Genomic DNA, 16,413 nt, shown 5'->3' on the forward strand with positions numbered 1-16,413 from the left:
AAAAGTTCTTCACCCTTGAACCATTCCCTCTGGTTTTTGCAGCTCAAATGCATGACCTTGCATTTCTTAGCATTAAATTTTAGCTGCCAAATTTCAGACCATTTTTCAAGCTTCACCAGGTCTTTTTTTCATGTTATTCACACCATCCGGTGTGTCTACTCTATTTGCAGATTTTGGTATCATTCGCAAAGAGGCAAATCTTACCTGACGACCCTTCAGCAATATCATTTATAAAAATGTTAAAAAGAGCATTCATCTGGATTTTGCTGCTTCATTTTTCATAGTGTTTTTAATAAAGTGTAGGGATGGAACAAAGCAAACACACACACGCAGGATAAGAGTCAGGGGGAGGCGTTGCCCTGGCAAGCTCCGAGCTCCTTTTATTATGCTTCTATGCTAATGACATCATAGTAACTCCCTCGATTACATGTCTAATGACTGGTGGATACAGTCACATGCATTTACATCGTGTCACTCTCAACTCAGCAGTTAGACAATACCTTAATAACACGTAGACCAAACCCGAGTCTTTGCACGTATTTAATGCCTGTCAGCTGATGTCCTATTCCAAATAAGGACTGCTTAAATAAGATAAGGGTTAATTTGTGACAGGTAAGGGGGAGAGAGGGAATGATTCAGCATTCTTTCACAGGGGCTTAGAAATCAGTGTGCTGACCTCGCCCAGTTTCAGAATGGCGTCCCTTCAATAAAGTGACTTCATTTTGGACTCCTGCTCTCATCCTGATTATTTGTGGCCTTTCCATCCCTTGCATTTTCAATAGAAATCTCAACCATCTTTTTGACTTCATTCTAGAGAGCCTAGCCAGTAATCAACAACCCACACCTCACTACAGCCAGTCTTTCCTGCTTTAGAGGGCATACCAAACAATGAACATTGGCTTCTTATCCAGATTGTCCAGAATTTTAAAGGAAGCATTGCGTCTTTGCCCCCTGTGCGCCGGCCCTTTCTGTTCTGGAATCTTAATCTCATCCTATGAGCACTACCTTGGGCTCCTTATAATAATAATTTTATTTCTTGTATACCGCTATACCGTGAGGTTCAAAGCGGTTTACAGTATAGATACCATAAATATGCAATAAAAATTGAAATAAATGAAAAAAGGTACCTAGAAATTCCCTAACTGTCCCGAAGGCTCACAATCTAGCTAAAGTGACCAAGAAAAATAATTATTAGATAAAGCAGATAGAATAGATAAAGACATAGATACAAAATATCAAAGATTAATTCTGGTTACATAGCATAAAAGCTTATCTGATTTTCATAAGATGTTAAGTAGAAGGTTATAGTGGAAGATAATATGGATTAAGTTGATTATTTGGAAAACTTGTTGCTTATTAGGATATAGAGAGGATGATACCAGGGAGTAGACTATATGTTAAAAATATGTTAAAAAGTAAAAGAACCATAATTAGCCCATTAAAATATCAAAAATATGTTAAAAAATATAATTAGCCCATTAAAATATTAAGACTATTAAGATTATTCTACCAAAAGAAATTGTGCTAAGGTCATATAAACTGCACAGTGAAAATATATGTATAAAAGATAAGGACATAAAACTAAGGGCTCCTTTTGCAAAGGTGCGCTAGTGTTTTTAGCGCACGCACCGGATTAGTGTGCGCGCTTGGAAAAATTACCGCCTGCTTAAAAGGAGGCGGTAGCAGCTAGCGCGTGCTATTCTGCACGTTAAGGCCCTAACGCACCTTTGTAAAAGGAGCCCTAAATGTAGTGTAGATGTCATATAAACAACATAAGTACACTGTATAAAACATAAGGACATAAAGCTAGAAATCACAGACTAGCCACTTGCCTTTAGCACACATTATGCAATATATAATATGGAATTTTTTTTATAAAACTGGAAAAGAATAGAAACATTTATCATATATAACCTTTGTTAACAATTTAATTAATATTTGATACATGCCGTTTCAAAAAGGCCAGCAAAAGCATATAGTAGATAACACATGCAGGACAACTTCATTAAACAAATCGTATTGAACTCCTTCTGGGGCATATTAGCGATCCATAAATACTAATGTAATGTAATGTAATTAGAGGTAGTGATGTCAAATTCATTATTTGTAACTTCATCTTTATCATTGTCGTACTGTCCAATTACAACAAAGGCTTTCTCAAAGTTAGAATCATTGCCTGTAGTTCTAACAATTTTTTGTCTGGAACTGATGCAAGAATGACAAATGTCTAGGAGCCTTTCAGTTTTAAGGCCAGATAAGCAGACTTCCTTTCTATCGATCCAGTGGGCACCCACATCAATGTAAAATTTTCCATGGGATGACCAGCAGCCTGTTGTGGTAGAGACACACGTCTGTTCACTAAAAAATACAAAATATGAGCCCTTGGAGGAGGTCTTGCTCTTGGACTTAACAGTCAAGACTGTGTTTTTAGTGGATGTAATTTCTTCCAGAAGGGTATCGGAATTGCAAGATTTCAGAGACTGGTGTCTCACTTCGAACAGTACCTTCCTTCTTACCGAAGGTAGTAAACCAGGTACAGTGTTCTCCCGGCTGTCATCTCGTTCGCAAATCCTGTTGCTGCCGCTGCTGCTCAAATATTTTTAAAAAAAATCCTTTCACCAGCTTGGGGATTCCCCGGGCTGAGTTGGCACAGCCTAAAGAGCCGCCAGAAGTTCAATATTCGTCTCCTGCCGCAGCCTGACTTTTCTTTTTTTTTAAAGCAAAGCAAGCGACTTGAACCCATGTTCCAGGGCTCTAACAGTAACACTGTGCATGCCGGCTTCCCTTATTCTCCTCCGAAACCGGAAGTTACGTCCTGAGGTTGGGGGAGTGAAGAAAAGGGAAGCTGGCACGCATAGTGTTACCGTTAGAGCCCTGGAGCATGGGTTCAATTCACTACAGATTAAGGCAAGAGATAGGGCAGCGACGGGGGGGGAGGGGGGGAAGCTTACAATTTGCTGCTCTTGCTGCCGGGTCCTGCCTACTTTCTGTTTCCGCAAAGGCAGGACCCAGCAGCACTTCTCTACAACATCCCTCCTTAGTTTTATCAAGTGGTGCAGTGAGGGGCCATCAGCTGTGGTTAACACAGCCAGCACTTTGCATCTTATCACCTCATTCTTTTATTATTTATTTTTTCTCCTCATTTACAGCATGGTTCTTTAATCTAAGCAGCTCTGGCACTAAAAGTACTACGGGTACCTTTATGCTACTTTCACTACCACTTGCGGTCAGGTTCGGCATTTTATCATGGTTTTGGTTTTTTATTTAGTTTTTTACCAGTATTTTCAATTATTTATTAAAGCAGCCTTTTTTGACAGCCCAATGCCCCTCCCCCTATCAGTGCTGACACTTTTTTGGCGCCTCTTTCAGCAGATCAAATATCATAGCCCCACTGTCGCGTGTTCACATTTATTCTGCTTACGAGTTTATCTCATCAGCGCAGAAACCTTTTTGGTAAGTCCATTTTACTCCCTCTTTTTGACTTTCCCCAGTGCTGCGGTTTTATTCTTTGGTTTTAATAGTAGCTCATTTGAACAGTAATTTAGATCTTTCCCAGATTTCACTTTTCATCTACCCGGTTGGCTTGTCTTTGAGCTACTAACGGCTTATGTTTTCAAGATAAGCCGATCAGGCTTCGGCATCCCTTTTGAGAGAAGCCTGATCGGTCGGGACACACCCTGATGTAGCCTATCGGTGAAACGCTGGCCTTCGTTGGTGTGCCGATCAGCAGAAGATAAGTGGAATTTTTTCTTCCATTAGTCTTTTAAATTTCGAGTGAAGCACAGTTTGAGGCTTAAGTGTCCAATATACATTGAAGGTTTTTTGCCAATGAGGTTATCGCTTGACCACCTTTACAATCCGCTTCGGTGGTGGTGAGAGGGCCTGTTCTGAGGCTTTTTCCTTCATTTTTAATTGGAATATAGCCTTGACTGTCCTTACGCTATACTATAGGACATCATAGTAATCTATATATGCTAGGTATGCCACTGCCCTCATAGTTTGTTTATATCTAATCCACAAGCCTGATTTTAGGACCTACAGGGTATGTATCCCCTCTGATTCATGACAATTTCACTTCTCATGTTTATCTTATCCATTCTTTTTATTATACAACTGCCCAGATAAGCATCATTCTTTGACATGATTGGTCCTTGAAAACTTAACAGCAACAGTGTTCTCCCCAGAAATTTTTTCCAGCCATGAAAAACATTTGCTCCGTTTAGTGTGCCGGAGTTAAAAAAGTTTGAGAGATGCTGCTCTATACCATTTGAAAGAGGACAAATATCTAATTATTCACTTCTAGAATTGGATACTTCTTAAATTTAATAAAAATATTCTGGCACAAGTGTCAAAACTTAAAAAAGGAAGTCATATTGAGCATTGGAAAATAACTAATAATAATTAACAAACAAAAATAGTACACATTTAATTTTCCCCACCACCAAATTTCCCAGTCCTGCCCCACCCAGCTACTTTTTCATGTCACCTGGCTGGAAAAAATTTCTGGGGAGAACACTGAGGTAGCGTGTTTCCCGGCCTTTTTGTCCTCCGGGGCAAAGAAAGAAGACAAGATCATGAAATGCCTGGACATCTGAAGAGTTCTTCATTATTTAAAGATGACGAACAAGTTTCACCTGCCGGATCATCTTTTTGTGCTCCTCAGTGCAGCACGATGGGGATGGTTGGCATCAAATTGACCATTTCAAGATGAATTCAACTGGCAATTTCTTTGGCCTATATTGGGAGTAAAGGCTCACTTCACCAGAGGGGTTGCGTTGTCCTGAGCTGAAGCTAGAGCTGCCTCACCTGAAGAAATTTGTAGGACAGCCACATGGTCTTGCCGCCATACTTTTACCAAGTTTTATGGCAGCCAGAAGGAATGCAGAGTTTGGTTCTGTGGTACTGGCAGCAGGTTCACTTGTCCTTCCCTAGGCACTGGGGATTGCTTTGGTATGTCCCATTGGTCAAGACTGATATTCCTGTTGCACTAGAATGGAAGATTAGGTTCTTCTTTCTTATAAACAGGAATATCAGACTTGGTGCCTGCCCTGTCAGTTTGCTAACCTGCTTTCTGTCCCAGACATGTTTGGAGGGTCAAATGTCTTGTTTACTTCCACTGTCTCTTATGATCAGTGAAGAGAAGAATTTATTACAGTAGTGTAAAATTTAAAAATTGAGTAACTTAAATTGCTGATGCAGGTTGCACACAAGTTTCACTTCACCTCATTATGCGTTAAAAAATGTTTTAATTTAATTCTGTTTCTGTTGGGCAGAACAGACTTGTGTTATCCCTGCATCCCCTATCTCTCTTTTTGTACCCACTCTAGGGCTGACTCACTGCTTTGATACAGACTGAGAAAATCTAGCACAGCCCAGAGTGAGAGGAGGAGCAGCTAAAGAATATGTAAATTAGGCTAAACTAAACTAAACCTTAGGTTTGTATACCGCATCATCTTAACATTCGCAGAGCTCGACACGGTTAACAAGAATTAGAGTGGAAAGGAACTCCAGTGGAGGGAAAGATGAAGAGGAAATTTAGAGGACTAGAGTAAACAGAGAGGGAGGAAGAATTACATTTTTGAGAATAACCAGGTTTTCAGATGTTTAAGGAAAAGTTGGAGGGAGCTCAGATTCCTAAGAGGGGAGGTAAGGTTATTCCAGAGCTCAGTGATTCTAAAAGTGAGGGAGGAACTTAGTTTTCCTACAAGGGAGGCGCCTTTTAGAGAGGGAAAGGAAGGTTTCAGTTTTGGATCTGGTGGAATTGGGGTGAGAGGAGTTCCAAGAAAGAGGAATAAAGGGGGGGGGGGGAGGATGCCGTATAGGATCTTGAAAGTAAAGCAGGCACATTTGAAGTGGATTCTGGAGATTATCGGAAGCCAGTGGAGCTTGGACAAAAGCGGTGAGACGTGGTCGAATTTGCTTTTTGCGAAGATAAGCTTAGCAGCGGCATTCTGAATTCGCTGGAGTCTTTGAAGGTTTTTCTTTGTTAGGCTTAGGTAGATAGAGTAGTGATAGTCCAGTCTGGAAAGGATGGTGGATTGAACAAGGACGGCAAAGTATTTTTGATGTAAACAGGTTCTCACTTTCCTCAGCATGTGAAGACTAAAGAAACATTTTTTATTAGGGAGTTGAGGTGATCATTGAAGGAAAGTGTAGAGTCAGTGATGACTCCCAGAATTTTACTTGAGTATTCAAGATGCAGAGTGGGGCCAGAGGACAGAGGGAGGGAGGTGGGCAGTTGGTCCAATTTTGGGCCGAGCCAGAGAAGTTTTGTTTTGGATTTGTTCAGTTTCATTTGCACAGTGGGCCCAGGATTGAAGGTTCGATATACATGAGGATATGTTCGCAGAGAGGTTGGTGAGGTTCCAGTCGGTCTCAAGGAGGACAAAGATGTCATCTGCGTAAGTGTAAAGTATTTCAAGGGGGGAGAGATGGAGGAGTTTGAGGGAGGACATATAAATGTTGAAAAGGATAGGAGAGAGGTGAGCCTTGTGGGACTCCACAGATCGGGTTCCAGGGGGAGGAAGAAATGCCCTTCATGTTGACTGTGTAGGAGTGGGAGCGTAAGAACTTCGAGAACCAGTCAAGGACTGTGGAGTTAATGCCTATCTCGGTGAGTTGGTAAAGTAGGATATCATGATGGACGACATCAAAAGCTGCAGAGAGGTTGAATTGAAGAAGGACGGCAAACTTGTTGCGAGAATGGAGATGTTGAACTTTTGAGATTAAGGAGGTCAGAAGGGATTCGGTGCTGAAGTTGGGACGGAAGCCGTATTGTTAGGGTAGCAGAATGGTGAATTTTTCAAGGTAGGAAGATAGTTGAGTGGATATGATGGATTCTAGCATCTTGGTAAGGAGAGGAATGTTTGCTATTGGACGGTAGCTGGATGGTGTAGAGGGGTCTAGATCAGGTTTTTTCAATAGTGGGGTTAAGGAGATATGGCCCATTTCTGGGGAGAATAGGCCCGAATGGAGGGCGGAGTTTATGAGAATGGTAAGAGATGAGATGGCCTGAGGGAGAGTGTTCTCGTAAAGATAGGCGGGGAATGGATCTAAGGTACAATTGCAGGATTTCAGTTTGAGGCAGAGATTATGGACCAGAGATTCAGAGACAAGTTCGAAGGAAGACCAGGATCTGTCAGCTGGGATAGGGTAGGAGTCTGTAAGGATAGGGTTGGGGGTCGATTGGAATCAGAGATTTGTAGGAGATTGCAGGAGGGAAGGAGCGCCTCAAGGTGGAGACCTTATCACTGAAGAATTTTGCCAGAGACTCGGCTGGGGGGAGGAGGGGAGGATGGAGGCATTTTTGGAGGTTAAGGAACGCCAGATGTTAAATAATGTGCTACTCTGGTTGTTGGATTTGGAGATTTTTTCACCGTAGAAGTTTTTCTTTGCTTTTTTAGAACAGTATTGTAGAATTTAATATTGACCCTCCAGGAGTGTCTGTCTGTAGGGGATTTAGATTTTTTTCCATTTTCGTTCCAGAGCTCGGCATTTTTGTTTCAGTTCTCTGTGGTATGGGAGGTACCAAGGGGCCTTGCGGGAATAGGAGATGGTTTTAGTGGAGAGAGGGGCGAGGGAATGGAAGGTGGACTCGGAGAGGGTGACCCAGTATTGCCAGTTTGTTTCTGGTTCTGCAGGTTTAGGGATGGGGGAGAATTTGTCAAGAAAATTGGTCCAGAACAGATTGCTCGAGATTTTTTTGCGGAAGGTAATAGAATTTAGGTGCGGGATGGGGGCTCAAAATGTGACATGAAGATTGGGAGGCAGTAAGCCCCTAGGAAGTGGTCGGCCAGGGGACGATTTCCCAGTGAATGTCAGTGGTTGAGGTTTTGTGAGTAGTGAGATCCAGAAAACTGATGAGGTCTAGTGTGTGGCCTTTTTCGTGGGTAGGGGAGAGAGTGGGAGGGGGAAAGCCTAAAGAGGAGAGGAAACTATTAAATTTGGATGCGTCCTTGCTGGTGACATCGTCAAGGTGGAGATTGATGTCTCCGATGATCAGTAATCTTTGAAATTTGAGGAAGGCATTTGTTATGGTTTCAAAGACGAGTTTGGAGGAATTGTTCCATGGGGTAGGTGGGTGGTAAAGGAGCAGGATACCCAGTGGATGAGAATGGTATTCATCGTTAACTGAGGCTAGCATGTATTCTAGTGAGGAGAGGCTGCCCTTTTCAAGGAGCTGGACATTGAAGAATGATTTGAAAAGGAGAGCCAGGCCATCTCCTTTTTGGTTAGTTCTGGGAGAGAAGAGGCCTTGGTAGCCATGGGAGCAAAGTTCGTTTTGAGTAAATTGGTCATCTTTTGTGATCCAGGATTCTGTGATGAATAGGAATCCGGGGTCTGAATCCTCGAGTAGGTCTTTCAAGATTTGAATCTTTTTACAAGCGGATCTGGCATTGCAATAAAGTGTCGGGACTGGGGTGAGAGAATCAGAGGCAGGGTCGGAGAGAGTGGAAGCGGGGACAGGTTTTAGAGAGGCGTGGTTGACTTTACGAGGGTTTTTATAGGATGTGTGGTGTTTGGAGCATAACAGCATGGGAATTCTGAGGCCAGGGCAGGTACTGCGGGCATTTGCAGGGTCAAGGAGGTTGGGGGAAGGGGGTGTCAGACAGGGGGAGAGTTTGAGAGAAGAGCAGAGTAGGAGAAGAAAGAGCCAAGAAGGCGGCTTCATGATGAGAGTTGGGGGACCTGTGGGCTAGATGGGCCTATTTGGGGCATGTGAGAGTAGGTTAAAGATAGAGGAGCGGCTAGATAATGACGTACTAGGTATTGGCACAAACGATATTAGAAAAACTAGTAGAGCATTTCTAAATTGGAAAAATTCTGTAATTGATCTAGTGGAAGGGGAGTGAAGATAATCCGGCTATTGATTCAGTGCTCAAATTAGCATAGACTTTTAGATACAATAGGCAATTAACAGATTATTTAAGAATCAACAACAGTTATCAAATATTAAGAAACAGCAAGCATTTAACAAATTATAAGATTCAATAAGTATTTAACACAATTTTTTGTTTGCTTTTGCCTATTATATATACTGTATATATATATTTATTTTTTTTTTTGAGAGCTAGTAATTATACTTTACAGTTGAATGAATTTACGATAATACTTAACAATTGGAAAAGTTTTCCCTGTTGGATCGGGGAGAGACGGAGCAGTGCTCCCACGCTCTTCTCTCTGGATGCTTCCGTGTTCCCAGTGGCCCGCAGGTATCGGTGAGGGGGCTGAGAAATGGCTGTGTGCCTCAGGAATCGCTGATTTTTCAAAGGCAGAGGTCTCCTGTTGGATTGGGGAGAGACGGAGCAGTGCTCCAACGCTCTTCTCCTCTCTGGATGCCTCCGTGTTCCCAGCAGCCCGCAGGTATCGGGCTATCTACAGACTTCACATAGAATGGATATGTGTTGTTATTTATAGATATGTCTTCTCTTTATCACCTTTTTAAAACATTGTTTTAGATTCTAATGCTCATGTATTATTAATGTATTACTCAAAAGTATTCTCAAACATGTGTTGAATCTAATTTTAAGTTTTATTAACTTCTCTTTATAGATGCATCTTCAAATGAACAGCAGGAACTTTTTTGTCAGAAGCTGCAGCAGTGTTGTACAGTGTTTGATTTTTTCGACTCTGTTTCAGACTTGAAGAGCAAAGAAATTAAAAGAGCAACACTAAATGAATTGATTGACTATGTGTCAACACGTCGTGGTGTCATTGTTGAAACAACCTATTCAGACATAGTAAATATGGTATGTAAGCTATTCATGTTAAAAGGTTTTATTCTTCAAGGACATCTTTCTCCAAGCTTTGAATTCAGGTATTTCTTAGTAAAATGTTTTATTTGTAAATATCTTTTTTTTTTTAAACATATTTTTATTGACAATGAAAAAGTCACAACAATACAAAGTACAAACTCAACAGCAGAAATGCAAAAATGATCAAATACAAGCAATAGTCAACAAGCATGACAAGCTCATCCATCAAAATATCTTTATTCAGTTTTCTCCTTTAACATTCCACGCATCCCACTACTGGCCACTCAGGCAGCGAAGATAGACAACCAAGTCTCCAACCTATTGACAACAACCCCAGACTACCGTATTTTCACGTAGATAACGCGCACCCATGTAAAACGCGCACACGGGTATAGCGCAAGGGGAACTCAAATCTATGTAAAAAAAGTTTAATATAGCGCGCACATGCGTATACCGCGCATGCTAAAACCTCCTCCCGCCTATAACCCGGCATCCTCCCCCCCACTCGCTTACCCGCGTTTTACAACTTTTTTTTTTCAATCCGATCCGGCATCCCTCCTATAAACCGGCATCCTCCCCCCCGCTTGCTTACCCGCGTTTTACAACTTTTTTTTTCAATCCGATCCGGCATCCCCCTACGAACCGGCATTCTCCCCCCTCCCACTCGCGTCACCCCCCCTCCCCCACGATCCTATATCCCCCCCAGCACCGCAAAACATGTCTTACCCGATTGGGCACCGGCACCAGCACCAATGCACAGGATGTGCCAGTTCTAGTGCCCGAAGATCCTCCCTCGTTGATTTGGGTTGGTTTGGGCTGGGCGGTGCGGTGCAGTAGAGATCCTCCTTCTTCCTGCGCCGGGCTGGACTAGGCTTTGAGCATTTGCGCATGCTCAAAGCCTTCTGGTCTCGCTCTCTCCGAGATAATCTGATTTGCGTAGAAAAAGGCCAATGTTTCTGGTACCATCTTGTATTTCCGAGGTGTCATCCAACAAATAAATTGAGTGAGTGGGTGTCCAATGTTCATTATACAACATATTCAAATAAGACCACACTACTGTTCAAAAGCGCTGTATATATAAACAGTCCCATATGTGGAGGGGCATAATCAAAACATAAGTCTAAGTCCGATTTGAACATATGGTGCTAGACGCCCAAAGTCGGCAGAGGGAAAATGCCCATTTTCAAAAGGCAAATCATCATACGTCTAGAATACATTGTTGGTTTGTTTGTTTTTTTAAATCGTCTGTCTGGATGTCCAGGCCATTGGTCGCCCAGATCGCCAGGACATCTATATTAATACCACATTTTTGACCAAAATTTCATCCAAGTCCCCAATCGTGGGGGATGTGGGAAGGGCCAATTTTGGACATGGGAGGGGCCAATCTTGTAATGGACTGACCACCCAGACATGGCAACAGCAGTGGGGCACCTTACAGGGCACTGCTGTGACCTTCACATAAAGAGTGCCACATAAACATCTCACCAGAACTCCCTTATAGGTTATGGCGAGCCCCCTAAAACCCACTATACCTACCTGTCTACAACCCAGACCTTATGGCTGCAGGTGGCACCTATATGGCAGTAGAGTAGGGTTTTGATGGGCTCACATGTTCCACCATAAATATAGTGGTTAGAGTGGCTTTTGGGACTTGTTACTCCTCCCTATGGTTCACTAGCTCACCACCCAGGCTATTTAAGACATCTGTGTGCAGCTCTACTAGGCTTTTCTATACAAGGTGCTGATGTTCTGGAGACAGGTATGTACTTTTTTATTTTGATCTTTGTGGGGGTGTGAGGGGGAGTCATTGAACACGGGAGAGTGTGTGGGGGTCTTTACTTTGTCTCTGCAGTGATTATCTGGTCAGTTTGGATACCTTTTTGGCACTTGTACCTGTTTTCACAACGTCTAAGTTTCGTCCAGTATGTCTAGTAAAAAATTTGATTATCCCTGCAGGACATCTAAGTCTAGGTCTGACACCCCCCCCCCCCCATATATGCCCCTTTCAGCTCTGGGTGCACAGCAGCATTCAGAGGCATAAGAAGTCCCGCTACACGTCCAGAAAGTTGGTTTGATTATCGGCACTTGGACATCCTGTCTATTAGGATGTTAACGTGCTGATTTAGGCAAGTTTTTAGATGTTTTAAAGTTTTGTGAGCCCTATAGTGTTTATAAGATGCATCCCTTTCTTCACATTTAAGACAGGACCATGGTGTCTCTTAGTGGCGTTTTGCCTTTGGCGCATCCTCACCTCAGTCTGCTGCGGCTTTTGCACTACCTGATCCTGATCTAGGGGACCTGGAAGCTAATGTTTCCCTTACTGATTCCTTGTTTGCAGGGACAGCGCTTCTCAGAGTGGGTGATCAGGGGCTGGATCAGCAGATCCCTCTGGAGTCTTGGATCCTGTGGATGATTCTACTGTCCTGCACTTATTTAAGTTTGCAGCTCTACCGGACCTTATTTCTGAGTCTTTATGGAATTGAATATAGTTATTCAGCCGGCTCTGTCCACTTCTTCCTGCCTATGTGGTGTGCACTTGCAGTCAGCTACCTCTCCATGGCACCCTGATATGAATATTCTGGTCTCAGAGCAGTTTGACTCTCTGGAGGGTTCTTTGAAAATTGCTAAAGCTATGTCCCACTTGTATTCTGTGGCAAAGGAGTATCTGTAGCTTTTGGGTCAGCCCAGGGTAGATTCTTTGGTGGCGTTGGTGACTAAACACACTCAAGGTTAATTCTGGGAAAATTGGGTAACTAAATAAAGTAAAGAATCTCAGAATTGCCACTCCAAGGATCATAGTAATATTATCCAATTAGGAATTGTAGCATCTTTCATCGATCCAAAACCTTCATATATTAAAGTGACTTACTTTGTCACATCTAATAAATTATTACTACTCAGAGAGAATTTTTTAAATAAACTTTTTTTTCTTTTTATCTTTTTTATGAAAATTTTTCAATAAATAGCAATTAATGAATTTAAGGGGTGGTGATAGAATAAAATGTTTGAAACAGAAGGAGTTAAGATGGATCTACCTCTTAAAAACTATGTATCCACATGGATTGAACACAACTTTGGACTAGTCAGTTTTCATTTAGAGTTTTTTGTTGAGTTTTTTCATTAACAGAAAGAAAAACTTGCTGACAAACTTGTTAGGGTGTTTTTACATCAATGAGATACAAATACGTCAGTTTGTCTCATTGCGCATGTGTCAGCGTTCATGCTGTTATAAGCGCCATTTTTTAACTACACCTTTGTGTAACAATGCATGAGAATTCTATGCTGAACGTGAGTACAGCCTTTTAATTTGAACTATATGAAACGTGATAAAACTTGCTTCTTAATGTAAGATCTATGATATATTCTTTGTTTGCCTTTATCTTTCCCGAATTCGTAAACCTTGAGGAAGGCACTTGTCAGCAGCGAAACGGGTCCCCATCGGACTGATACTGATACTGCCCGAAGACCGCCCACCCTTCACGAAGATCGCAGCAGGAGGGAGCCCAACCACGATGACCGCCTACCCCCTCATGTAGATCATGGCAAGAGGGAGCCCAACCCATCCTGTCCGATGACTGCCCACCCCTAGCCCGAAGATCGCCGGCAGGAGGTTGCACAATTCCTGCTGCTGAACTCCTCCCAATGAAACTCCTCCCTCCTCGGACCCCTTCAACAGAACCCCCCTACGGGCTCACCTTGAATGCTGGCCAGCCGGTCGGCTTCTGTCCAAATGAGGCGGGCCCGCCCCTCTCCGGCCCATCCCACAGGAGCTTAAGGCCTGATTGGCCCAGGCGCCTAAGGCCCCTCCTTTGGGCAGGGTTGGGCTCCCTCCTGCCATGATCTATGTGGAGGGAGAGGTCATCAGGCAGGAGGAGTTGGGCTCCCTCCTGCTGCAATGTTCAAGGGGGGGGTTAGGTCAGATCTTCGGGCAGGAGGGGTTGGGCTCCCTCCTGCCGCAATGTTCAGGGTGGGGGGGATTTGGTCTGATCTTCGGGCAGGAGGGGTTGGACTCCCTTCTGCCACAATCGTGCAGGGGGGGAAGAATTGGCGGCCGCAATTGCGGCCGCTATACTTATCAAAGCAGGGTGATCCCTTGCTGCGATAAGTGTTGCGGCCGCATCTACTTAAAATATAGGCCATTATTTTGGTAGCCTACATTGTACGTGTCTCCCACTGGCCTAGGGAGACACATACGGCCGCCTAGGTTCGCCTAAGGCTAGGCATAGCCTTAGGCGAGCTTTAGGCGGTTTTGCAGGCCTCCCTAGGCTTCCAGAGGTGCCTTCAATATAGGCGGTTTGCCTGGGGTAGCATTTTTTTAAAAAACGTGCTTCTCGATTGGCTGGTTAGATAGCTGTAGGACGCCTATAGTTGCCTACAATCAGGATGCAGTTTACAGAACCCAGGGCCAAAATGTATGTCAGTCACCTGAGGACAAATTGAACAGAAGCTTTCCAAAGACCTATATCTGGGCTGGCGTACAAGCTCTCTTGGGCAAAATGGTAAATAACTCCCCCCTTAAAAAAACCCAATCCCAACTCCCTTCCCCATCCCCCTCCCTCCCACCCACACAATATCTGTTCCCACAGAAACATTACAAGAAAATGAAATTGCCTACAGGGGGAAAGCACCCCAATAAATCTATGACAGAACTCCGTCATATTACAATTGTGGGGAACCAAACCCAACCGGGGGCAGTAAGATCCGCAGGGCTTGGCCTGAGCTCTTTTAATAAACTAATGTAATAGAAAATCATTCATAAGTCTTTCCCAAATGCAAGTATCACATGCCCTGGGAGCAACATCCAGAATATTACAGTCACAGTAACTTGGATCAGTTTGATATGCCAAATCAGTAGCACTATAAAACATTTCGGGATAATCAGCCATTTCCTGATTGTTGTACTGATCCTACTGGAGCTGCCAATGCATTTCTAATGAGACGGCCCTTTCCCTTAGTGGATTGCTGCCACTTGGAGTGAGGTTGAAGAAGGCCTTCCGGTGGAGTAGAGTTGCCTCCAGTCCTTTATTGAGCGTTCCTTCGCTGCTTCTTACATTGAGCGCACTGTATGTCATTTTCTCTCCAAGTAGAAGCTGAGTGCAAAGGGATATTGCAATTTATATTTTATTCCTTTATCTGCCAAATAGAGAGTGTAGGGTCGCAACTCTTGCTATCTCTGTAGTGTGGTTGTAGCTAGATCTTGGTATATTTCAATGGAATAAGTATCCCAAGTAAATGGTGCCTTAGAGCGCTCCACCAAAAGAATAGTTTCCTTTAATTTATAATCCATAAAGTTCGCCACTGTGTCATCTGGTGCATTGGCCCGGGCTTGACCCAGAGTACAGTGAGCCCTCTCAATGCACACTTTATCCATGTTTAATGCATGTGTGGAATCAGATAAGTCACTTACTAGATTCTGAATCATAGTTTCGCAATTGTGATATTCCTGATTCTCTGGCAGGCCATGAAAATACAGGGACCTGTTTTCCAAATCCTCAGTTTTATCAAGTAGATAGAGATCAGTTGTCTTACTGGCCTGTAAGGAGTTTTTCAGGCTAGAAATTGCCTCATGATTCTCATCCAATAGTGATTCATGTTCCACTAGTCTTTTTCCCAATTCAGTGATCTCTCCACTAAAGTCATTGGCCAGGGCCGTTAACTCCGAGTGCATTGCTTTTTTTTTTCTTTAAATTTTGAATTCAGTACAATACAAAAATCCCCCTGAAACAATAACATTGCATACTGACAAGCAAAAACAATGCTAACAATCAAAAACTCAACAGCCATAACTCAATATTATGATACTGTGCTATTTGGCATGTCAATGAGAGCTAAAAGCCAAATATCATCTAAGAACAACAGACTTTTATTGATAATGACAGGAGTCGCCATACAACAAATTACAAGCAATTGGAAGAATTGGAGCCGGCTTAATTATAATTTATCCCAGGACAAGCATGCAGGTATTCTCACGTATGGATGACGTCATCCGACGGAGCCCTGATGCGGACGCCTCACAAGCAGCCTTGCTTGAAGAAACTAGAAGTTTCGAATCGCCCGCACCGCGCATGCACGAGTGCCTTCCCGCCCAGTGCACAGGGCGTGTCTCCTCAGTTCTTAGTTTTCTGCGGAGCCGAGAAGTCCGTCTTTGACTCTCTGCGTTCAACTTAGTTCACTTTTGCCTTCTCTCGACCGCGGTTGGTGTTCTTTATTCACGAATCGCTGTTTTATTTTATTTTATTTGTATTTATCTAGTTAAAAAAAAAAATACATTTTTTTTTGTCTTCCGTCCGTTCTCCGGGCCGCTCGGCCGCAGCCCACGAGCTTCGACCTTGCAGCGGCTGTTTTTAGGCCTATGTCCTGGCCTGCTACAGGCTTTAAGAAGTGTAGCAAGTGTCGGCGCGCGATCTCTCTCACGGACCCTCATAGACGCTGCCTCAAGTGTCTGGGGCCTAAACATCATCCCACATCGTGCCTGCCTTGCCAAACACTTCGACCTCATGCTTTTAAGCGTCGTTGCATTCAAGTAGACAAGCTCTTCGAGATGGAGTCTTTGACTGATCCCTCGACTTCGAAGGCGTCTCCGGCTTCGACTTCCATCGAACCTCCTTCCGCGCCTCCTGCTTCTACCTCGAGCCTCATCAAGCCTTCCTCATTTGCA

The 16,413-nt window shown here is 43.3% G+C and overlaps 1 protein-coding gene across 3 annotated transcripts in view; it reads left to right on the top strand.

The window, feature by feature from the left end:
• PPP2R5A (protein phosphatase 2 regulatory subunit B'alpha) overlaps positions 1 to 16,413 on the top strand; it is a 203,832-nt gene that overhangs the window by 21,236 nt on the left and 166,183 nt on the right. For all 3 annotated transcript variants that reach the window (XR_004538831.1, XM_033938423.1, XM_033938422.1), the window contains exon 2: positions 9,553 to 9,749. Coding sequence is in view for 2 of the 3 variants with exons in the window: in XM_033938423.1 (XP_033794314.1) it covers positions 9,553 to 9,749 (197 nt within the window). In the remaining variant the exon portion in view is untranslated. The remainder of the gene's footprint in view (positions 1 to 9,552; positions 9,750 to 16,413) is intronic.

This window comes from Geotrypetes seraphini, chromosome 3 (genome assembly GCF_902459505.1).
Source record: "Geotrypetes seraphini chromosome 3, aGeoSer1.1, whole genome shotgun sequence".
NCBI lineage: Eukaryota > Metazoa > Chordata > Amphibia > Gymnophiona > Dermophiidae > Geotrypetes > Geotrypetes seraphini.